This window comes from Trachypithecus francoisi, unplaced genomic scaffold, assembly GCF_009764315.1.
Source record: "Trachypithecus francoisi isolate TF-2019V2 unplaced genomic scaffold, Tfra_2.0 Contig00411, whole genome shotgun sequence".
NCBI classification, from domain to species: Eukaryota; Metazoa; Chordata; class Mammalia; order Primates; family Cercopithecidae; genus Trachypithecus; species Trachypithecus francoisi.
The window spans coordinates 24,083-47,719 of NW_022680629.1; the positions used below are offsets into that span (position 1 = coordinate 24,083).

General features: G+C 45.4%; 2 protein-coding genes across 2 annotated transcripts in view; both read right to left on the reverse strand.

The window, feature by feature from the left end:
* Nucleotides 1-13,526: 13,526 nt before the first annotated feature.
* Nucleotides 13,527-17,265, reverse strand: LOC117083940 (MICOS complex subunit MIC10-like). The gene is made up of 2 exons (XM_033212165.1): nt 17,237-17,265; nt 13,527-14,032 (listed from the first exon to the last, which is right to left on the reverse strand). Exons 1-2 carry the CDS (start codon nt 17,263-17,265, stop codon nt 13,774-13,776), a joined length of 288 nt encoding a protein of 95 aa, XP_033068056.1. The 3' UTR covers nt 13,527-13,773.
* Nucleotides 17,266-17,544: 279 nt separating this feature from the next.
* LOC117083953 (importin subunit alpha-1-like) overlaps nt 17,545-23,637 on the reverse strand; it is a 30,751-nt gene continuing 24,658 nt past the window's right edge. The window contains 10 exon segments of the mRNA XM_033212204.1: nt 17,545-17,890; nt 19,709-19,875; nt 21,593-21,628; nt 21,631-21,778; nt 22,028-22,054; nt 22,057-22,266; nt 22,638-22,837; nt 22,840-22,900; nt 23,001-23,095; nt 23,352-23,620. Of these exon segments, the coding sequence (XP_033068095.1) occupies nt 17,798-17,890; nt 19,709-19,875; nt 21,593-21,628; nt 21,631-21,778; nt 22,028-22,054; nt 22,057-22,266; nt 22,638-22,837; nt 22,840-22,900; nt 23,001-23,095; nt 23,352-23,620 (1,306 nt within the window). The 3' untranslated portion in view covers nt 17,545-17,797.

Sequence of the window (23,637 nt, forward strand, 5' to 3'; positions counted from 1 at the left end):
GTACGGCCCTGTCTCTGCTCAGCGCTAGTTCTTTCCTCTTCAGTAAGTGGCACCATGGCCAGGCACAACAGCTCACGCCTGTTATCCCAGCACTTTGGGAGGCCAAGGTAGGGGGATCGCTTGAGCCCAGGAATTTGAGACCAGCCTGGACAATACAGGGAAACCCAATCTCTACAAAAAAAATTTTAAATTTAGCTGAGCATGGTGGCACATGCCTGTAGTCCCAGCTATATGAGAGGCTGAGGCAGGCGGATCACTTGAGCCCAGGAAGCAGAGGTTGCAGTGAGCTGTGATAGTGCCACTGCACTCCAGCCTGGGTGACAGAGTGAGATCCTGACTCAAAAATAAATAAATAAATAAATAAATAAATAAACAAACAAATAAATAAATCCAGGCTCCGTGGCTCATGCCTGTAATCCCAGCACGTTGGGAGGCCGAGGCAGGCAGATCACTTGATGTCAGGAGTTTGAGACCAGCCTGGTCAACATGGCGAGACCCTATCTGTACTAAAAATACAGCAATTAGCCTGGTGTGGTGGTTCATGCCTGTAATCCCAGCTACTCAGAGGCTGAGGCAGGAGAAATGCTTGAATCCGGGAAGTGAATGTTGCAGTGAGCCAAGATTGTGCCACTGAAGTGAAGGTTGCAGTGAGCCAAGATTGTGCCACTGCACTCCAGGCTGGGCGACAGAGCGAGACTCTGCCTCATAAATAAATAAATCGGCAGCAGACAGCAGGGAGCTGATTCATTCTGGAGAGAGCCCTGAGGCTCGCGTCCGGCCAGCACCTTGTAGAGCCCTCAGCTTCCTACCCTGAACTCACCTCTTGCTGTCCCCAAACTTACAGAAAAGGACGTTGCACCTTTGCCAGATGCAACCAGCAGGCTGTCCTCTAGCGCCCTCCAGGGTGTTCTTGGGGAGTCCGCTTCCGTAGGCCCACTTGTTCACCGTCAAAAGCCCTTGGCCGGGTGGCCTTGGTGGCTCACGCCTGTAATCCCAGCACTTTGCGAGGTCAAGGCGAGCGGATCACAAGGTCAGGAGTTTGAAACCAGCCTGGCCAATATGGTGAAACCCCGTGTCTACTAAAAATACAAAAATTGGCCCCGTGTGGTAGCGAGCGCCTGTAGTCCCAGCTACTCAAGAGGCTGAGGCAGGAGAATCGCTTGAACCCAGGAGGCTGCAGTGAGCCGAGATCGCACCATTGCAGCACTACTCCAGCCTGGGAGACAGAGGGAGACTCCGTCTCAAAAAAAAAAAAAAAAAAAAAAGCCCTTGTCCGGGAGCCCCTACAAAGCAAAAGTCTGAGACACCATCTGCCTTGATCCTTGGGAGAAGGTAAAATTAGACAAACTGGTTACACCTTGGCAAATCATGTGACCTCATTATGCTTCCGTTTTCTCATCTGTAGAAAGGACTTTTTTGGTTTTTTTTGGTTTTTTTTGAGACACAGTTTTGCTCTTGTTCCCCAGGCTGGAGAGCAGTGGCACGATCTCAGCTCATTGCAACCTCCGCCTCCCGGGTTCAAGCGATTCTCCTGCCGCAGCCTCCCGAGCAGCTGGGACTACAGGCGCCCGCCACCACGCCTGGCTAATTTTTTGTATTTTTAGTAGAGATGGAGTTTCACCGTGTTAGCCAGGATGATCTCGATCTCCTGCCCTCAGGCAATCCACCCCTCTCGGCCTCCAAAAGTGCTGGGATTACAGGCATGAGCCACCGCGCCCGGCCCCTTCATGCAGTTTCTCTCACTCTTTTCAGAATCGAGGAGTCTGATATTCCATCAACATCTAACCCACTCCTATAAACCAGCCTGCACTCCCAGCTGGAGAACTACAATCCAATCAGGGATTAAATCTAAATTCCTCCCATCTGATCACTGGGATCCCTACCCATCCAACTCACCCCCTCCTCCTCCAGAAATGTTACCAATCCCCTAAATGCTTCCAATCACCTGCTGAACCACCAGCCAAGAGCTTACTACTCCCCGTCTCCCAAGCTCAGACACTCCCTGTAATTGATGGACAAGCAGCATTGGGAGCTTTCACATTAAGCTCTTACTTTGAAACTTTGAATAAGACAAAGAGCTGAAAAAAGCAGATCTCCCAATCTCGGTGAAATTGTAGGTAAAACTCCAAGTAGAATACCCCAAATAAATTGCATAAGTAATGATAATATCTCATAATGTGTTTATTATATGCATCTATATTAGATATATTTGGAATATATAGGTACTATGTATTCTAAACTTCTATCATCTATCTATCTATCTCCATCTGTCTATCTATAGTCACCCCAAAGGCTAAAAGAAAGTTTTCCACACTCAAGAGTGAAATGGGGCTGGGCTCAGTGGCTCACACCTGTAATCCCAACACTTTGGAAGGCTGAGGCAGGAGGATTGCTTGAGGCCAGAAGTTCAAGACCAAGACCAGCCTGGGCAACATAATGAGACCCTGTCTCTACAAAAAAATATAAAAATTAGCCAGCTATGGTGGTGCACACCTGTAGTCCCAGCTACTTGGGAGGCTGAGGTGGGAGGATTGCTGAGGACAAGAGGTGGAGGCTGTAGTAAATCATGATAGCTCCACTGCACTCCAGCCTGGGTAGAAAACTGAGACCCTGTCTCAAAAAAAAAAGAGAGAAAGAGAAGGAGAGAGTGAAATGGAACAAATTATACATCCTTTGCATGACAAGAAAGAGCTAGAAGAATAACATTGTGCAGGGTCCTGGTTTCTCTGAAGTAACTGATGTAATCTGCTCTGTGATCAGAAAGGGACATGATTATAGGTGGAGGCTGGAAAAAGGCTCTTTGAGCAACTGTTTAGATTTTGGGTTAAACCATTTTGCATAGCTGGAAAAATATGCTCTCAAAAAAAATCTATCCAACATCCATCTATCTATCTATCTATCTATCTATCTATCTATCTATCTATCTGAAATGAGTTGCCCCCTTAAACTCCCGCTTTGTAAACTAACACTGACTGAGAGCTTACTTGGTGAGCTGGGTATTCAAATCACCTTTAAAGCACCTCTAGGAGTTAGATACTAATTTCATCCTCATTTTGCTGAGTTGGAAAGTGAGGCACAGAGCAGTTAAGCAACTTGCTGGAGGTCACACAGCTATTAGGTGTCAGAGCTGGATTGAAATTCAAATCTGATTCCAGAGCCAGCGCTATTTACCACTAAGCTCTACTGCCTCCCTGTGGCGGCTTTCCAGTCAGGAGGGAGTCTGCAGCAGCTTTCACAAATACTGTACCTCCCTCGCCCACAACACACGGAACTCAGTCTCCCCCTGTTGCTTTTCATAGCAAACCCTATGCCCTGTGTTCATACTTTTGACATGCATAAAATCTTGACCCACCATGAGAAAAAAATACTTTGTTGATGTGTGTGTGTTTTAACCAATAACTTCTACTTTCTGTCTTTCTAAACTATTAGAAGGAAAAGCATTTGTTCTCATCTTTCCTATTTTTTGTGTGTTTGTTTGTTTTTTGAGACGGAGTTTCACTCTTGTTGCCCAGGCTAGAGTGCAATGGCATGGTCTTACCTCACGGTAACCTCTGCCTCGCAGGTTCAAGCAATTCTCCTGCCTCAGTCTCCCAAGTAGCTGGGATTACAGGCACCTGCCACCATGTCTGGCTAATTTTTGTATTTTTAGTAAAGATGAGGTTTTGCCATGTTGGTCAGGCTGGTCTCAAACTCCTGACCTCAGGTGATCTACTCACCTTGGCCTCCCAAAGTGCTGGGATTACAGGCCTGAGCCACTGCGCCTGGCCCTCACCCTTCCTATGTAAAACCAAAAGCATTCACTCACTGTCCGTCCACAGCACAGGTTGGAAGCCACTTAGGAGCCCTGGGGGTTGAATCTAGTGAAGAGAATCTGATGATGCTTGGTGCACTTTGGGGTGGATTCATTTTGACACCTAGATCTGAAGTTTTAGAAATACCATTGTTCTTCATATTGATGTTTTAGATAGAGGAAGCACGTTCGTTTTTTCTTTTTTTTCCTTTTTTTTTTTTTTTTTTTGAGACAGAGTCTCACTCTATCACCCAGGTTGGAGTCCAGTGATGCAATCTCATCTCACTGGAGCCTTGACCTCCCTGGCTCAAGCGATCCTCCCACCTCAGCCTCCCAAGTAGCTGGGACTACAGGTGCACACCACTACGCCTGGCTAATTTTTGTATTTTGTAGAAATGGGGTTTTGTCATGTTGCCCACGCTGGTCTTGAACTCCTAGACTCAAGCAATCCTCCTGCTTTGGCCTCCCAAAGTGCTGGGATTATAGGAGTGAGCCACCGCACCTGGCCAAAATGTTCCATGTCTTTATCTGGATGGTGGTTACCTGGGTGTCCAAAAATGCATTTAGTGGCGGGGCACAGTGGCTCACTCCTGTAATCTCGGGACTTTGGGAGGCAGAGGCAGGAGGGTCACTTGAGTCCAGGAGTTCAAGACCAGCCTGAGCAATATAGCAAAACCCCATCTCTACTAAAAAATACAAAAATTAGCTGGGCATTGTGACTTGGGCCTATAATCCCAGATACTCAGGAGGCTGAGGCACGAGAATCACTTGAAGCCTGGAGGCAGAGACTGCAGTAAGCCAAGATTGCACCACTGAACTCCAGCCTGGATGATAGAGTGAGACCTTGCCTGAAAAAAAAAAAAACGTTGAGTAGCACACTCCAGATTAGAGCACTTCACACTCATTACTGAATATAAATTGCTCCTTAAGGCCAGGGCACTGTCTCACGCCTGTAATCTCAACACTTTGGGAAGCCGAGGCAGGCAGATCACCTGAAGTCAGGAGCTCGAGACCAGCCTGGCCAACATGGCGAAATCCCGTCTCTACTAAAAATGCAAAAATTAGCCAGGCATGGTGGTGGGTGCCTGTAGTCCCAGCTACTTGGGAGGCTGAGGCAGGAGAATTGCTTGAACCTGGGAGGCGGAGGCTGCAGTGCGCTGATATGGTGCCACTGCACTCCAACGTGGGTGACACAGCGAGACTCGTCTCAAATAAAAAAAAATTAAATAAGTTGTACCTTAATTAAATAAAGACAATCAAAAGGGAGGAATCTAGGAGAATAAGTTATTTTAAGGGCAAACAAGGTTCATAAAACACACACACACACATCCTGTGGTGGTTGTCAGGAGTGGTGTGGGACGACAGAGGAAGAGAAGGCAGGGAGACCAGAGTTGAAGGCTAATCTCTTAGGCAGGAAAGGGCAAAGATATGCCCTTTTCATTGTCACCAGCTTTACTTTTACTTTTTAAAAGTAAATTGTTGGCTGGGTGCAATGGCTCACACCTGCCCAGCACTTTGGAAGGCTGAGGCAGGTGGATCACCTGAGGTCAGGAGTTCAAGACCAGCCTGGCCAACATGGTGAAACCCCATCTCTACTAAAAATACAAAAGTCAGCCAGGCCTGATGGCACACACCTGTCAGCTATTCAGGAGGCTGAGGCACAAGAGAATCACTTGAACCCGGGAGGCAGAGGTTGCAATGAGCTGAGATTGCACCACTGCATACCGGAGCCTGGGCAACAGAGCGAGACTTTGTCTCAACAACAACAAAAAGTAAATTGGATCGGAGTGCAGTGACTCACACCTGTAATCCCAACACTTTGGGAGGCCAAGACTGGAGGATTGCTTGAGAAGTCTTCCTGGCTGAAGTGAAAGTTTCCCAGGCTTTCTCACGAGAGAATGTCTTTTAAGTTTACAAAAGGAAAGGCTGAAATTAAATTCCCTGGTATCTTTCTATCTTGCTGAAACCTGGGGTCTCCCTGGCAGCTGGGCCCAGGGGAGGCAGGAAGTAAATAGCTCTGAATGGGCTCTTCTGAGAAACGGGAATGCCCCCACTATATTCACTGCAAGAAACACAGGACCTCAAAGCTCTGGGGCCCAACCGGGAACTACACAAGTGGTTCCTTTTCCAGAAAGCCCACTCATAGAGGCGTTCAATTTCCCAGGAACATATGGCACAGTGAGAGGCGAGTCTTCACCACCCAGAAGCTCAGGACAATGTCATCGCTCACAGAGGCATCGATGGGAGGGCTGAGCTCAGGAACCCACGAGAGGCTCAGGGTGCTGCCATGAGCTTAGATCCTAGACTTGAGTGGGCTGAAAGGTCACCAGGCTAAGATTTAGGGCTAACACAGAGGAGACAAGCCAACACTGAGACACTTTGAAGCTTGAAATCAGGGTTTTTAACCCCCACACTGTTGACATCCTAGACCAGAAAATTATTTATTGTGGGGGTTGTTCTGTGCATTATGGGGCGTTCAGCAGCATCCCTGGTCACTATCCACTAGATAACCATAGCATCCCCCTTCCCCCGAGGTGACAACCAAAAATATCTCCAGGCCAGGCACAGTGGCTCATGCCTGTAATCCCAGCACTTTGGGAGGCCGAGGTAGGCAGTTCACCCGAGGTCAGGAGTTCAAGACCAGCCTGGCCAATATGGCAAAACCCCATCTCTACTAAAAATACAAAAATTAGCCAGACGTGGTGGCAGGCACCTGTAATCCCAGCTACTCGGGAGGCTGGGGCAGGAGAATCACTTGAACCCACGAGGCGGAGGTTGCAGTGAGCTGAGACCATGCCATTGTACTCCAGCCTGGGCAACAAGAGCAGAACTCCATCTCAAAAAAAAAAAAAGTCTCCAGATTTTGTCAAATGTCATCTTGGGGGCAATATCTCCCTTGATTGAGAACCACTGCTTTAGATAAAAGCAAACTCTTAGGCCAGGCTCGGTGGCTCACGCCTGTCATTCCAGCACTTTGGGAGGCCGAGGTGGGTGGATCATTTGAGGTCAGGAGTTCGAGACCAGCCTGACCAACATGATGAAATCCTGACTATACTAAAAATACAAAATTAGCTGGGTATGGTGGCACGCGACTGTAATCCCAGCGACTTGGGAGGCTGAGGCAGGAGAATCACTTGAACCTGGGAGGCGGAGGTTGCAGTGAGCCTAGATCGCGCCATTGTACCCAGCCTGGGCAACAAAAGTGAATCTCCATCTCAAAAAAAAAAAAAAAAAAAAGCAAAATCTTAGACTTGTCCATTTTTGGGCCATTGCCTGAAATCTTGGACAAAGGCCTCACTGACCCAGTTAAAATACCAGTATCTGAGCCCCACTGTTAGGCTGAGGCAAACTGAGGAGGCAATTAATTACGTGTTGCCTAACTTGCTTCTCCCTTGCAGTTTCAATTGCATTAGGCAGCCAGCTTCCCTTCCCCTCCACGGTTTGAATTGTTGCTGTGCTGGGCAAAAACTGCGGCTGGTCCACCTCAGAGCTGGCCTCATTTCAATAACAGCCGGGAGGACTGGCATGGGGCTTTCCAAGCTTAATTAGCTCATGTTTGTAAAGTTCCTTAGGAAGCTCAGGCCAGTATGCTATGGGAAGTCCAAGTTACTAGGATTCTCGCCACACTTAAAAAAAGAACATTCCCGCATAAAAATGCTGGTAGAGCCAGAAAAGAGCGCTTCAGAGCGTGTGTGTGAATAGCGAAGGGTCCTTGTGAACCACATTTGAGACCGTAAAGAAAGAGAGTAATGCATTCCAACTTTCAGGCCCTCCTCCTATTCTCTAGAGCAGGAAATTATGTAAAGTATTTCCTGAACAGCTGAAGTATGTTAGAAACCTGCTAGCATCCTCCACAGTATCTCCAGGAAATGGACACCGACGAATTTCTTTGCAACAAGAAACTATTTGAGCTCTACTGGCTGTTTCTACCTGAATGAGTTGGATACTCTCAGCCTGGGACCTGGAGAATACAATCTTCTTAGATCATGTTTATGTCAAACTCAGCATCCTACAGCAAGGACACACACGGGAAGAGAATTCCTCTTGTGTATGCACATATATATGAAGAATTCTCTTCTAGTGTGTGTGTGTGTGTGTGTATATAGTATATATGCACATATACACATATATTAGTATACATCAAGAGAGACGGAGACAGAATGAAGAACTTTGTTAGGTAATTTAACAATGTCAGTAATAGCTTGCTAGTTAGTTATTCCCGCTCAGTCTTCGGGTGGGGCAAGAATGAGGTCAGCCTCTTCTGTTTTAGGCAGAATTCTAGAACATGCAACAAAAGGAAACTGCTTGGCCCCATCCCACCTCTAGAGATTTGTTCTCTCCAAGGCCTGCCTATAAATCTCCCAGGGTGGGGATCCAGAAGCATGGTGCCCCGGCAAGCCAAGCTTGAACCTCCCAAGCAAATCAGCGTCGGAATGTTGGTGGGGTCACAGGATCAAGAGCCATCTGGGAGCCAGCTGTGACTTGGGCTGATTCCCATGGTTTCCTATGAGAAGGGTGAGTGTGATCACTACGGCCGAAATACCAAAGAAAAATGGCAATTGTTGCCTCCGGAGCAAAGAACAAGGCCTAGAGCAGAGCCGGTTCCTACAGAGAATGACAGATTGGATTATGCTGGTGAAGGCCAGGCAAGTTCTGTGCTTCCTAACCAGTTAGAAGCCTTTCCTCCTGCGGCGGCCGAGCTTGGATCCAGAGCTTGGGAAGTGTGGGACTTGCCTCTCTGAGACCTGGCTGTCAGCAGGAGGATGAGGAGCCAAACACTTCCCATTGTTAACCCACCCTCTGGGGCTTGCAGGGAAACTGCACTCCTGGCCGAACGAGAAATATAAACCCTTGCCATCTTCTCTTTCCGGGAACAAAGGCGCCACAGATTTTTAGTATTTTATCATGCTTTTGGAACGAATGTCAACTAAATGCCATCTTTTAGGGACAGCAGCTAAACTGTTCAACTGGAGTTCTTTAGTCAAATGGCAGTTACATTCATTGATCTGATGTCTTAAACTACTTAGGCTCAGGGAGTGACATTTAAAAAAAAAAAAAAAGCGGCTGGGTGCAGTGGCTCATGCCTATAATCCCAGCACTTTGGGAGGCCACGGTGGGCAGATCACAAGGTCAGGAGTTCGAGGCCAGCCTGGCCAACATGGTGAAACCCCATCTCTAAAAATATAAAAACTAGCTGGACACAGTGGTGCATGCCTGTAATCCCAGCTACTCGGGAAGCTTAGGCAGGAGAATCACTTGAACCCGGGAGGTGGAGGTTCCAATGAGCCAAGATCACACCATTGCACTCCAGGCTGGGCAACAAGAGCAAGACTCCATCAAAAAAAAAAAAAAAAAGGCCGGGCACAGTGGCTCACACCTGTAATCCTAGCACTTTGGGAGGCCTGGGCAGGTGGATTCCCTGAGCTCAGGAATTTGAGACCAGCCTGGGCAACAACGGTGAAACCCCATCTCTACTAAAAATACAAAAATTAGCTGGGCGTGGCAGCATGTGCCTGTAGTTCCAGCTACACAGGAGGCTAAGGCAGGAGAATCGCTTGAACCTGGGAGGAGGAGGTTGCAGTGAGCCGAGATCACGCCACTGCACTCCAGCCTGCGCAACGGAGCAAGACTCCATCTCAAAAACAAAAAAAGAAAAAAAAAAAGCACATTTACAAATGTGTAGAAAATAGGCTGGGTGCAGTGGCTCACATCTGTAATCCCAGCACTTTGGGAGGCCGAGGTAGGTGGATCACCTGAGGTCGGGAGTTCAAGACTAGCCTGGCCAACATGGTGAAACTCTGTCTCCTACTAAAAATACAAAAATGAGCTGGGCATGGTGGTGCATGCCAGTAATCCCAGCTATTCGGGAGGCTGAGGTGGGAGAATTGCTTGAACCTGGGAGATAGAGGTTGCACTGAGCCAAGACTTCACCACAGCACTCCAGCCTGGGCAACAGAGTGAGACTTCATCTCAAAAGAAACAAAAAAAGCCGGGCGCGGTGGCTCACACCTGTAATCCCAGCACTTTGGGAGGCCGAGGCAGGTGGATCACCAGGTCAGGAGATCGAGACCATCCTGGCTAACACGGTGAAACCCCATCTCCACTAAAAATACAAAAATGAGCCAAGTGCGGTGGTGGCGCCTGTGGTCCCAGCTACTCGGGAGGCTGAGGCAGGAGAATGGCGGGAACTCGGGAGGCACAGCTTGCAGTGAGCCGAGATCGCGCCACTCACTCCAGCCTGGGCGACAGAGCGAGACTCCGTCTCACAAAAAAAAAAGAAAAAAGAAAAAAGAAAAGAAATGGAAAGGAACTATACCTGAAGCTTGTAATATTTTGAAGGTAGCTCTACCTTTGAGAACCTAATTTTCCCCAGGCTATGATCCCCTTTCTTTGAAAAGCACCCACATGTATTTAACAGTAAACTTTGCATACAGTTTCAGATGTTCAGGAGCCCCGTAACCTATCTTGGATCTCAGGTTACACAGGTTAAGAATTCTTATTCATGCCAAAATATACAATCCAATGGTAGAATTTTAGGTTATTATTTTAATCTTTGTGGTATTGTTTTTCAAATTTTCTAAAATTAAGATTATTTCTGTAACTAGGAAAATACATTTTAAAGAGTTACCAGGAAGAAAAGAAAGAGAAAAGGAAGAAAGAGGAAGGAAGGAAGGAAGAAAGGCAGGAAGGAAGGGAGGGAGGGAAGGAAGAAGGAAGGAAGAAGGAAGGAGGGAGGGAGGGGAGAGAGAAGGAGAGAAAAAAGAAAGAGAAAGAGAAGGAAGGAAGGAAGGAAGGAGGGAAGGAGGGAAAGAGAGAGAAAGTAAAGAAAATGAATTAGCTTTGTGTTCCCTAAGTTAATCTTTGCTGAGTGGCTGAGATGTTGGTTGAAAGGATGGGGAAGAACAGAGTAGGGCGACAGTCATTGGTCACCTACAACTGTAGTCTAAGCCAAAGGGTTGAAAGCGACCATCTTGGCCGGGCGTGGTGTCTCATGTCTGTAATCCCAGCACTTTGGGAGGCCCAGGTGGGCGGATCACCTGAGGTCGGGAGTGTGAGACCAGCCTGACCAACATGGAGAAATCCCCATCTCTACTGAAAATACAAAATTAGCCAGGTGTGGTGGTGCACGCCTGTAATCCCAGCTACTCAGGAGGCTGAGGCAGGAGAATCTCCTGAACCTGGGAGGCGGAGGTTGCAATGAGCTGAGATCACGCCATTTCACTCCAGCCTGGGCAACAAGAGCGAAACTCCATCTCAAAAAAAAAAAGAAAGAAAAAGACCATCTCATTTCTACATGTTTTTCTGCATTTCTCCTGTATTTCAATAGTTTTGCTTTTAAAATATATATTTTTTGCAGCCACAATCAGGAGATGCCTTCCGGATATCATACCTTGACCATTAATTTTAATTTTGAATTGATTCAAAGTTTTCTTATTCATCCAGTCTTTCCTCATATTCCCTTGCTTTTATGGATAAGCTTCCAATATTTCTACCTAAACTTGTTCAAGTTCTAAACATGAGTTTCTTCATAGTAGAAAATATGACTTTGTGGTTGCTGTCTCAACAGTCAAGTGTTTGATCATTTAAGAAACTTCATTAACACTAGTATTTGGGGCCTATCAGGTATTGATACTGACAAGCTTCCATCGCCAAGTTGGACTTGGGTGGTTCAGTCCTGTTTTCATGGCCAATGAGAAGTGAGGTGAGGAGGTGCTCCAATTATTCTGTCCAATAGAATTAAGAGAAAGGGAACTAGTGGGCACAGGAAGACAGTTGGACCTCTCATTGGGATACTGCAAAGGCTAGGAACAGCCAGTCTAGGAACTTAGTCACAGTGGGCCCTCCTTGAGCCAGTTCCACTGTTCAGAGAGCTATGCCAAGCCCCTAAAAGACCTAAAGGCTGACAAAACATCTGACTTTTGGGTAGAATCCTATCATTAAGTATATAAACAATCCAGTATAGTGATCTCATGTTGATTTGTATCTGATTGATAAGGGGAAAAAAAGGGAGGAATACTAATAAACTTAGCCTAGAAGGTAAAATAAATCAAAACAAGGGTCGGTCTGTGTAAGAACAAACAGAAATCTTTGGTGTTAAAAGGTTGGAGGCAGCCGAGTGCAGTGGCTCATGCCTGTAAATCCCAGCACTTTGGGAAGCTGAGGCAGGAGGATAGCTTGAGGCCAGGAATTTGAGACCAGCCCGGGCAACATAGTGAGACTTTGCTTCTTCAGTTATTATGGCTATTCCCAACAACAAAAAGTTTGGAATAGCTGTAATACTTATCTGGGATATTTCTATTATGTAGGAATTAGTATCTATACTTTTCTTATGCCAGGCACTTAGCTGCCCCACCAAAAGGTCTTTCACTGACATAATAAAGAGGCAGGATTTGAATTCAGACAGATCTGGCTCTTAAATACTAGTCCATTTCACTGCACCATGCTACCTCCCACAACTAGGATGGGAAAAGACATTTACAATTGTGAAAAGCCTGGAATGCACGAACTGATCAGTTTAAGAGGGTTTGATGCATACACCTCCTACACAGTGTTATGAAACTGTCCCAAATATTTAGGAGGAACTGAGCGTTTACAGACACGAGAATTAGCTTTCAAACTAGGCCAACAACATGTTGTTTAACATACAAGTGCTCAACATTAAATTGTACTTCTGCCCTCAAAAAACCCTAGTTGATAGCTTGGGTGTTTCTTATCATCTTTATTAGCTGGGGTTATGAAACTTAAATGGGTGATGTTGCTGAAACACTTTTCTCGAACATTTTCCCATGGGGAGTTAGAGGGAGGCTGCATGATTTGGCCGGGTTTTCTTCATCACAAATTAGGTCAACAGCCCAATCCCAAAAGAAAGCACCATTAATGAAATGACATGTTTCAAGGGCTTTCCAGAATCAGTCCACCGGGTTTGGCAAGCTCCAGCAAGGGTGGAGAGGGGAAAGGACAGCCAGGCCTTAATGGCCTTCTGAACTTGGGTCCTGTATCTGACAAGGTTTCCAATGGTTCATATGAACAAAACTGACTTTGCTCTTACTGCCGTTATGCAATTAAAGAGGCCAAATGCTGAAATAAAAATCTTACTTAACAGTGAGGATTTACAGTAACAAAAAATTATCCCACGTCTTCTCTTCAGTGATGATGCAGTCACAGAAAGACTGAGGATGAGAGAAAAAAAAATCAACATTAGGAAACAGAATGTTGATTTCCTTTGTTCTAAAAATAATCAAGTAGCTTGATTATTTTCAGCCAAAATGCAATATAGCAATGAAAGAATGAATACTTCGTGAAATGTTTCACGCTGATGTCCAATCTTTTAATGTTACCCTTTTATTTCAACAAGCAAAATAAGTGTTAGCAGTTTTTACTTTGATAATTGCCAGATGATTTTAGGACTATTACCTTTCCTCTCTTGCTTACAACAAAAACAAATACAAAAATGAAAGTTATAGGTAAAGATACGTAATTTATCAATTTTTTTTTTTTTTTTGAGATGGAATCTTGCTCTTGTCATCCAGACTGGAGTTCAGTGGTGCAATCTTGGCTCACTGCAACATCCACCTCCCGCCCCCACGCCCAGTTAATTTTTTGTATTTGTAATAGAGACAGGGTTTTGCCATGTTGGGCAGGTCTTGAACTCCTGACCTCAGATGATCTGCCTGCCTCGGCTTCCCAAAGTGCTGGGATTAAAAGCGTGAGCCACCATGCCCAGCCTATCAAAGTCTTTTTTTCTTTTTTTCTTTTTTTTCCCTTTTTTTGTTTAATTTATTTAAGACCACCTCCTTACAATTTCCAGAGACAAAATACAAAACAAGAAACAGACTTGATTTCAAATACATAACCAGGTGCTGGAGTTAAAGCATTACTGATAACATTGTTACAGAAGGACAGCTTACTCCAGGGCACTTCAGTATTCCTGAGGAGTAAACATGATTTCTCCTGTCTTCCCACTGGGATGTTCTCAAGTGAAGTCACTGCTCCTGCTCGTTGACATATTTTCCATATAGAAGATATGGAGCCTGGAAATCATGCTGACAGTTGGAGTAAGCCATTCCTAATCCTGTGCCAGAACTGAACGCTAATGGCCACATTCTTTTAAAGAAGGTAAGTGAGAAAACAATTCCTAATCCAAAACCAGTACCTATCTTCACCACCGCATCTGCCAGGCACCAGTCCCACTTCCTGCCAACCACCCGTGCCTCCAGCTTTCCTCTCCACCGGCCCCACACTCTGTAACACTATCAAAATCTTAAATGACATTTCAAACTGCTAGATGGCTGGGCACGGTGGCTCATACCTGTAATCCCAGCACTTTGGGAGGCCAAGCTGGGTGGATCACTTGAGGTCAGGAGTTTGAGACCAGCCTGGCCAACATGGCAAAACCCCATCTCTAATAAAAATACAAAAGTTAGCCTGGTGTGGTGGCAGGCACTTGTAATCCTGGCTACTCGGGAGGCTGAGGCAGGAGAATCGCTTAACCTGGGAGGTGGAGGTTGCTGTGAGCCAAGATTGCACCACTGCACTCCAGTCTGGGCGACAAGAGTGAAACTCTGTCTTGAAAAAAAGAAAATAAAAGAAAAGAAAGAAACCCCATCTCTACTAAAAATACAAAAATTGGCGGGTGCAGTGGCTCACGCCTGTAATCCCAACACTTTGAGAGGCTGAGGCCGGCGGATCACGAGATCAGGAGATCGAGACCATCCTGGCTAACATGGTGAAACCCCATCTCTACTAAAAATACAAAAAATTAGCTGGGCGAGGTGGCGGGCGCCTGTAGTCCCAGCTACTCGGGAGCCTGAGGCAGGAGAATGGCGTGAACCCGGGAGGCGGAGCTTGCAGTGAGACGAGATCACGCCACTGCACTCCAGCGTGGGAGACAGAGCAAGACTCCATCTCAAAAAAAAAAAAAAAGAAAAGAAAAGAAAAATTAGTCAAGTGTGGTGGAGGGAGCCTGTAGTCCCAGCTACTCGGGAGGCTGAGGCAGGAGAATCGCTTGAGCCTGGGAGGCTGAGGTTGCCGTGAGCCAAGATCACGCCACTGAACTCTATCCAGCCTGGGCAACAAGAGCGAGACTCCGTCTCAAAAAAAAAAAAAAAGAAAAGAAAAAAGAAAGAGATTTCAAACTGCTAGGAAACTAAAAATGTTGGTACATAGTAAATCACTGGCAATTTAGACGTTAACACTACAAGAGGGAGAAGTTGGTGGCTACATAATGTTTTTATCGTGACTTTTACAAATCAAGCTGGTTATAAAGTCATTCTGTCATTCTCAAAGATATTAAGTTACCTACATATAAATTAAATAAAAATCTCCCAATGCCTCTATGGATCTAACGACTCCAAGGAAACTAGCATGTTAAGCATTTTATCTAAAATATGAAAAAAAACTTTTTTGGAAACCAGCTATCTCCTGCTCATTACCTCACTATTGAGTCATGCCTCCTTTAACAAATCCAGACTTTACACTTTCTATCCTTTTACATCAGTCCCTCTGAAGCCATTAAAACTCTCCCATGTTAAAGCAAAAATCTAGGATGTCCAGGTTTACTTCCCCATCACCTTTTCTCAAGCTGAAGACTTTTGGATTCAGTATCCAAGAAGGGACTCGAGTTGGGGAGAGGAAGCGAGGAGCAAGTAAGTAGGAAAGGAAGGGCCGTTTGTACTGTTAATGTCTCTTCCCCCTTCCCTTTATGGGAGCCTTTGTACAGGAAAAGCTGAGAAAGTAATCAATGGTTCCAAACAACATGCTCTATGCTTAACGAGGACCATGTGTAACACAGGGGTTTAGTGTTCCATTTTATTTTTTGTTGTTTTTTGTTTTTGTTTTTGTTTTGTTTTTGAGACAGGGTCTCATTCTGTCTCCCAGGTTGGAGTGAAATGGCGCGATCTCAGCTCACTGCAACCTCCGCCACCCAGGTTCAAGCGATTCTTCTGCCTCGGCCTCCCAAGTAGCTTACAGGCGCCCACGACTGCATCCCACTAATTTTTGTTTTGTGTGTGTGTTTTCTTTTCTTTCTTTTTTTTTTTTTTTGGGACGGAGTCTTGCTCTGTCGCCCAGGCTGGAGTGCAGTGGCCGGATCTCAGCTCACTGCAAGCTCCGCCTCCCGGATTTACGCCATTCTCCTGCCTCAGCCTCCCGAGTAGCTGGGACTGCAGGCGCCCGCCACCTCGCCCGGCTAGTTTTTTGTATTTTTTTAGTAGAGCCGGAGTTTCACCGGGTTAGCCAGGATGGTCTTGATCTCTTGACCTTGTGATCCACCCGTCTCGGCCTCCCAAAGTGCTGGGATTACAGGCTTGAGCCACCGCGCCCGGCTGTGTTTTTTTTTTTTTTTCAAAGTAGAGACAGGTTTCACCATGTTGGCCGGGCTGGTCTCAAACTCCTGACCTCTAGTGATCTGCCTGCCTCAGCCTCCCAAAGTGCTGGGATCACAGTGGTGAGCCACCACACGCGGCCTAGTGTCCCATTTTAGCAACTTGGCTGTAGGGGGTGCTTCAAATAAGTATTAGCCAGTGCTCTATACCTAAACAAGGGAAGGATTAAACATCATTCCATGCAAGGATTTTAAAATGCAACTGTTACCTGCAAAAGGCAAAATATATTTATATGCATGTTGATGAACTAGGGGAAGAAAATCCTTGTGTTTGTAGCCAAGAAGGTAAATGGAGACTTGTTGCAGTATATTACTACTGACTTGAAAAGATGTCTTGGCTGAGCACGGTGGCTTACACCTGTAATCCCAGCACTTGGGAGGCCAAGGCAGTGGATCATGAGGCCAAGAGATCGAGACCATCCTGGCCAACATGGTGAAGCCCCATCTCTACTAAAAATACAAAAATAAGCTGGGTGTGGTGGCACACACCTGTAATCCCAGCTACTCGGAAGGCTGAGGCAGGAGAATTGCTTGAACCCAGGAGGTGGAGGTTGCAGTGAGCATTTCACTTAAAGACTTGTGTGGTACTACTGTAGTTAACACTTTGTGGTTTCTACTCAGAATCCATTGCCTGTTCCAGTGACAGCACATTCCTTAAGAGTGGTGGCTATCAGCTGGATGCGGTGGCTCACACCTATAATTCCAGCACTTTGGGAGGCCAAGGTGGGTGATCATGAGGTCAGGAGTTCAAGAGCAGCCTGGCCAAGACAGTGAAACCCCATCTCTACTAAAAATACAAAAATGAGCCGGGCGTGGTGGTGGGTGCCCGTAATCCCAGCTACTCAGGAGGCTGAGGAAGAGAATCGCTTAAACCTGGGAGGCAGAGGTTACAATGAGCCAAGATCGTGCCACTGCACTCCAGCCTGGGCGACGGAGCGAGACTCCATCTCAAAAAGAATAGTGTCTATCAACCTACACTGTACAGGAGCCCTTGGGAATTACATTTTTAAAAAGGACCCAAGGTGGACCCTCACGCCCCTCATCAACTAAACAGAACTGGGTACTTTCCCAGGTGAGGCCCGTGTGCAGCCATGATTGACCTTGAAATCCCATTCAGCCTTGAAGTTTGGGAGGAATGAATTCCGCTTGTAGCTCCAGGAGAGATTTATGATTAAATTTAAGGTGTTTAGCCCATCTCCCTGGCCAAGGAGACTTAAGGAGACACTGGCTGAGGGTTTCTGGAAAACGTTATTCATTCTTCTGTAAAAACTGCAGCCAGGACTACTCTGGTTCATCACACCAGTTTGGATGGGTTACCTTTTACCAGCGACACATTAAAGGCTCCAAATTAGAAAGCCACACACAGGCATGGTGAAGTAAAGAAAAGGGTGGACTTTAATGTTTATTTATAGGATGCTGCAAGATATGAAATTCCACATAGAAATCAGAAACCTAGTCAGAGGACAAGCTTCATACAGTATGTACAGTTGGAACTGTTCAGGTATAGTTTCAGTGTAAAAAGTGCTACAATAACAAACCACATTTAAAAAGAGTTCTTAGTAGAGAAACAATAAGACAAAATACCAAACATGGTACACAACAAATGTATGCCTCAGCTACGTGTTCTAAAAGGTAAAGGTCCCAGGAGCCCCATCTTCAACTTGGAGGGTGTAGCCTTCAGAGGTAGTTTCCGGCACAACGTTTTGATCTTCCTCTTCCTGGAAATATACTAAAAAATAAATATAAAAAGAATATAATTATTTCAAGCAGCAGCCTATCTAGAAGTCTGTGTTTAATCTCTAGGTCTTGATCTGCATATTATACCTTTAATCCTGTATGATATTCTAGTATTTGAGATAGGGGAGGGAGGGTCTCTGAAACTTTGCCAATTCCTGAGTGCCTGGGGAGTTGCGGGGACCGGGGATAAGGAATGCTACTACAGTCACAGAAACAGGCCGAGATTTTTTTCTTCCCCAACTGTCACTTTTCAATAGGAAAAGACTGTATTAGGCCCAGAGCACGGCGGTGGGTTTGGCCTACTTCTCTATCACCTCCTACAATGACACCCACTAACTTACCCTCCAGATAGTCTAAGATTCTCAAGGCTATCCATTTGAAACCAATCTGGTGACTTTTAAAATCTCACCTCAATGCCAAGACCAAGGTTCGAGGGCTTATTGAGATCATCTCCAATGCAGCAGAGTACGAGAACATTCCCATCTGGCACCATGAAGACAACTTCCTGAGGCAGTTGGCTCAGAAGGTCCCCCACAAGCTGAATAACCCTAAGTTCAATGATCCACACATCAAGGCCAACTTGCTCCTGCAGGCTCTCCTGTCCCGCACGCAGCTGAGTGCTGAGTTGCAGTCAGATATGGAGGAAATCCTTAGTAAGGCAATCCGACTTATCCAGGCCTGCGTGGATGTCCTCTCCCGCAATGGGTGGCTCAGCTCTGCTGTGGCAGCTTTGGAACTGGCCCAGATGGTCACTCAAGCCATGTGGTCCCAGGACTCATACCTGAAGCAGCTGCCACACTTCACCTCTGAGCATATCAAACGTTGCACAGACAAGGGAGTGGAGAGTGTTTTCGACATTATGGAGATGGAGGATGAAGAATGGAACGCATTGCTTCAGCTGACTGACAACCAGATTACAGATGTGGCTCGCTTTTGTAACCGCTACCCTAATATCGAACTATCTTATGAGGTGGCAGATAAGGACAGCATCCGCAGTGGCAGGCCAGTGATGGTGCTGGTGCAGCTGCAGCGAGAGGAGGAAGTCACAGGCCCCGTCATTGTGCCTCTCTTCCCACAGAAACGTGAAGATGGCTGGTGGGTGGTGATTGGAGACACCAAGTCCAGTAGCCTCATCTCCATCAAGAGGCTGGCCCTGCAGCAGAAGGCCAAGGTGAAGTTGGACTTTGTGGCCCCAGCCACTGGTGCCCACAACTACACTCTGTACTTCATGAGTGACGCTTACATGGGATGTGACCAGGAGTACAAATTCAGTGTGGATGTGAAAGAAGCCGAGATGGACAGTGATTCAGACTGAGTCCTGAGGCATTTACTCTTGGGTAAAGGAGAGTTGAGCCTGAATTAGGAATGTGTACATTGTAAGGATCCTGGTGGTTATGGGGACCAGGTCTGTGGGCCCGACATCTGGCCAGCCAGGCCTAGTGCTGTCCCCGCCCACCTCCACTTCCTTTTTCCTTGTTCACACTCTGGATCCAGTGACAGCAGGGGTCATGGTCAAGCATAAATCATATATAGCATTTTCAGGCATGTTACTGGTAGTTCCTTTTGAGTCTGACATTCTAATAAAGTAATTTGTAGAAACCAAAACATAAAAAATAAAAAGATTTTATTACTATCAAGCCAAACATCAGAGGGGCAAATAAATACATTACGTGCTATGTACACTGATATTTTACTATATTTAACAAAGATATGAAGCTCATTTTTAAAATTATGAGGGAAAAAAGGGCTTGACTTTAGATGTTTCCAAGTTATTATTAATATTACCATCCATTACTCACCTCTACAGAGAAATACTCCTCAATTAAGCTTAACGAAGCCTTATATACAGACTCATTTTCATGGTTTTGCAGGGCTTCAGTTTTGTCTAAGCCTCCACATTCTTCAATCATTATACTAAGTTCAATAATTATACTAAGTTTCTCAGTTTCACCTAGTTTCTCAGTTTCTCAGCAGCCTAAAAAAAAAAAAAAATTCCAAGTTTACTGGTGTATACTCTGAATGTTTTAATGAAGAAAACATTGAAAATTTTGAATTTTGATATGTCAGGCAGAAATAAACACCTTAACAGTTCCTTCATCAAGCATATCATAGTTTTATGTCCATTTTATATTTTGTTGAAACTCAATGTGATTGGATCTATACCTGCTTTTAGCACTACTTCAACTGGAGCCAAAGATCTTACAATCAATAGCTCTCAACCTTTTCTATGTATCAAAATCACGTGGGCAACTTTTAAAACACACTACATTCCAGTCCAACTGGTCTGCTATGGGAACAGGGGCTTATTGTTCTGTAAAAAATCCTTTATCATCACAAGGTGTAGTCAAGGTGTCAAAGGTAAAGATGGCCTGTGGAGTGCTAAACTAAATGTCTGACCAGAATGTGTGTTGGTATTAAGGATTTATTGGGCATATGGAATGGTATGTAGGTTAGTTTCTCTTTAAATTTTCAACTTTTAAGAGACACATAAATATCTATAGATGAAATAGCAGATTTACTTGAAAATAACTTAGGGGATTAGATGAGGGGAAGAGGAAATACTGGCCACATATTGACAAATTATTTATACGCAGTGACAGATATGCCAGCATCCATTATTGTAGGCTCAATTTTTTTTTTTTTTTTTTGAGACAGAGTTTCACTCTTGTTGCCCAGGTTGGAGTGCAATGGCACGATCTTGGCTCACTGCAACTTCTGCCTCCCAGGTTCAAGTGATTCTCCTGCCTCAGCTCCCGAGCAGCTGGAATTACAGGCGACTGCCACCACATCCGGCTCATTTTTTGTATTGTTAGTAGAGTCAGGGTCTCACTATGTTGGCCAGGCTGGTCTTGAACTCCTGACCTCATGATCCACCTGCCTCGGCCTCCCAAAGTGCTGGGATTACAGGCATGAGCCAGCACGCCCAGCCTGTAGGCTCAACTTCTATATGTAAAAATCTCTAGAATCCAAAGTTGATGAGAAGGGCTTACCTGCCACCAATCACTATGACAAAGTGCCATATGCTGGTATGCTTGGATCAATTAGGGGTGGAACCAGAAGAAAAATATAATTAAGTCATTCAGAATTTTTTTTTTTTTTTTTGAGACAGTTTCACTCTTTTGCCCAGACTGGGGTGAAGTGACGCAATCTTGGCTCACTGCAACCTCCACTCCCCTGCCCAGGTTTTAAGCAATTCTCCTGCCTCAGCCTCCTGAGTAGCTGGAATTATAGGCCCCCGCCACCATGCCTGGCTAATTTTTGTATTTTTAGTAGAGACAGGGTTTCGCTATGTTGGCCAGGCTGGTCTCGAACTCCTGACCTCAGGTGATCCACCCTCCTCGGCCTCCCAAAGTGCTGGGATTACAGGCATGAGCCACTGCGCCAAGTCATTCAAATTTAATTTCACCAAAATTCAGTAGAAAATTGGGACATTAAATCAACCAAGTGAACAGGTGTGATGAGTCCACATAAGCGCCCGACTTCGATTCAGGTCCCATCATCCACTTGTCATCTCTTTGATAATGCCTGCCACATTTTTAATCAAAGGTGTGGCCCACCTAAACAGGCTTTCCGAATCTTTGGCTTACTAGTGAGTAAACTTACAACAGCTGCCCTCTCCCAGGTCTAAATAGTAAACTGATTATTATCAAGTCCAAATTCAAACAAAGCCACCTAGATAGGACTTACATGAAAGATATTTGAAATGGCATCCAGGATAATAGAATAATCTTGGTATCTTTTGCAGTTAAGAGGTTCATCAACGGTTCTATTATGCCACAGTGAACGAGGTACACAATCTGCTCAACTGTTCCACCACTAGTATAGTTGGTCACGGCCCATACAGCCTCCTTCTGTGTCTTAAAATCTGCCTATTAAACATAAGGAAATGGTTTTATTTCAGAAAGTTGCAAGAATAAGTATCCTAGAGTACTTTTTCACAAAAACAATGACTCAAAGGACCAAGGTTCTATCCAACCATGAGTGAAAGGGGTTCCTGGGTATTTTTCAGCAAAGGACTCCAAGTAGAACCCAAGATTCTTGCACGTAAAGAAGCTTATCAAGCACAGCTTTCTATAAATACTAAAAAATAACTTGATTAAATCCTAAGACTTCATTACCTTAGAGAGAACACTAACAAGGAATGGAATGGGACTAATCCATGATTCACAACTTGCTGTATCTGGTCCTGACGGCCAGCTGTGATGTTTGACATTGTCCATGTAGCTTCCTTCTGAATGTTAGTTTTGGGGTTGGTGAGCAGGCTGGGAAAGACAGCGAGTACTCCTGCATCAGTCACAACCTGAGTCTGTTCATCTGTACCAGTGACAATATTCCCTATGGCTCTTAAGGCAGGAGTCTGAAAAGGAAAAATTGTTGATGCTGGTTACCTTATTTTTTCTCAGCACTTCAGAAATTCTGTACCCAGGCAGGAGTGCAATGGCATGATCTCGGCTCACTGCAGCCTCCGCCTCCCGGGTTCAAGCAATTCTCCTGCCTTGGGATTAAAGTGCACGCCACCACGTCCAGTTAATTTCTTTGTATTTTTAGTAGAGATGGGGTTTCACCATGTTGGCCAGGCTGGTCTCGAACTCCTGACCTCAGCTGATCCACCTGCCTCAGTCTCCCAAAGTGCTGGGATTATACGGGATTATACAGGCGTGAGCCACCGCGCCCAGCCCTGACCATGCTTCTTATACTTATGTCCTAATCTACAAGTAAATAATTTACCACAATTGGCAATTCAGAAGCTCCTAGAAGCTTCACAAGTTGGGGCACAACTCCTGTTTTCACAACCATGTCAATTCGTTCATTCGGACCGTCAGTAAGGTAGGAAATAGCCCAGCAGGTATCCGCTAATACTTCTGGGTCATCATGATGCAGGAGCCGAACTAAGGTAGGAAGAATCTGCTCAACAGCATCTATTGGGGTGCAGGATTCTTGTTGCGGCAAAGATTTGAAAGTGTCCAGGTAAGATTATGTAAGTAGCCACACTAAGGGAAAAAAAATAGGCAATGAGAGGTTCTGTCTTTTGAGAAGATGGGGGAAATTAGAATGAAGAAGTGAGTAACTTTATTCATGGTAGTAACTTACTGCTAAAGATGACATATCAGGAACCGCAAGGAGAGCCAGCAGTGGGTCAACTGCACCATACTTAATAACCAAGTCTCGGAACACTGAGCCGTCACCTGAAAAAAAAGGCAAGATTAATTTTATTACCTTGTCCAACACCATCAACGTTCAGTGACTGAATGCACCAGCAAAAACTCCCAAACGTACTTAGATGCCCCTCTGCTGCCTTTGTAAAGACAACACTTTCATTCCTAATAACGACTTGAAAGCAAGCTCAAAACTTGACAAAGTCGCTATTATTTATAACAAGGCCTTTCTTCCAACTCATTACGCTTAGATACATTCAGTCAAAAGAACTTCAAGTCCAAGTACCTGCAATGTTTCCTAGAGCCCAGACGGCTTGTTCACTGATGTGAGCATGGGGAGATGCCAACAGAGAGATGAATGCTGGGATGGCACCTCCATCTACCACAGCCTTGGTCTGTTCTGATGTCCCAGACGCAATGTTTGTGAGTGCCCAAGCAGACTCAAACTGAATGGGACTACAATCAGTTCTGCCCAAGAAGGACACAAATTTTGGAATCAAACCAGCCCAGATTATGCTGTCTATGGAGGGCTGTTTTCCTCCAGAAAGTAGTTTCCTAAAGGGGAACAAAAA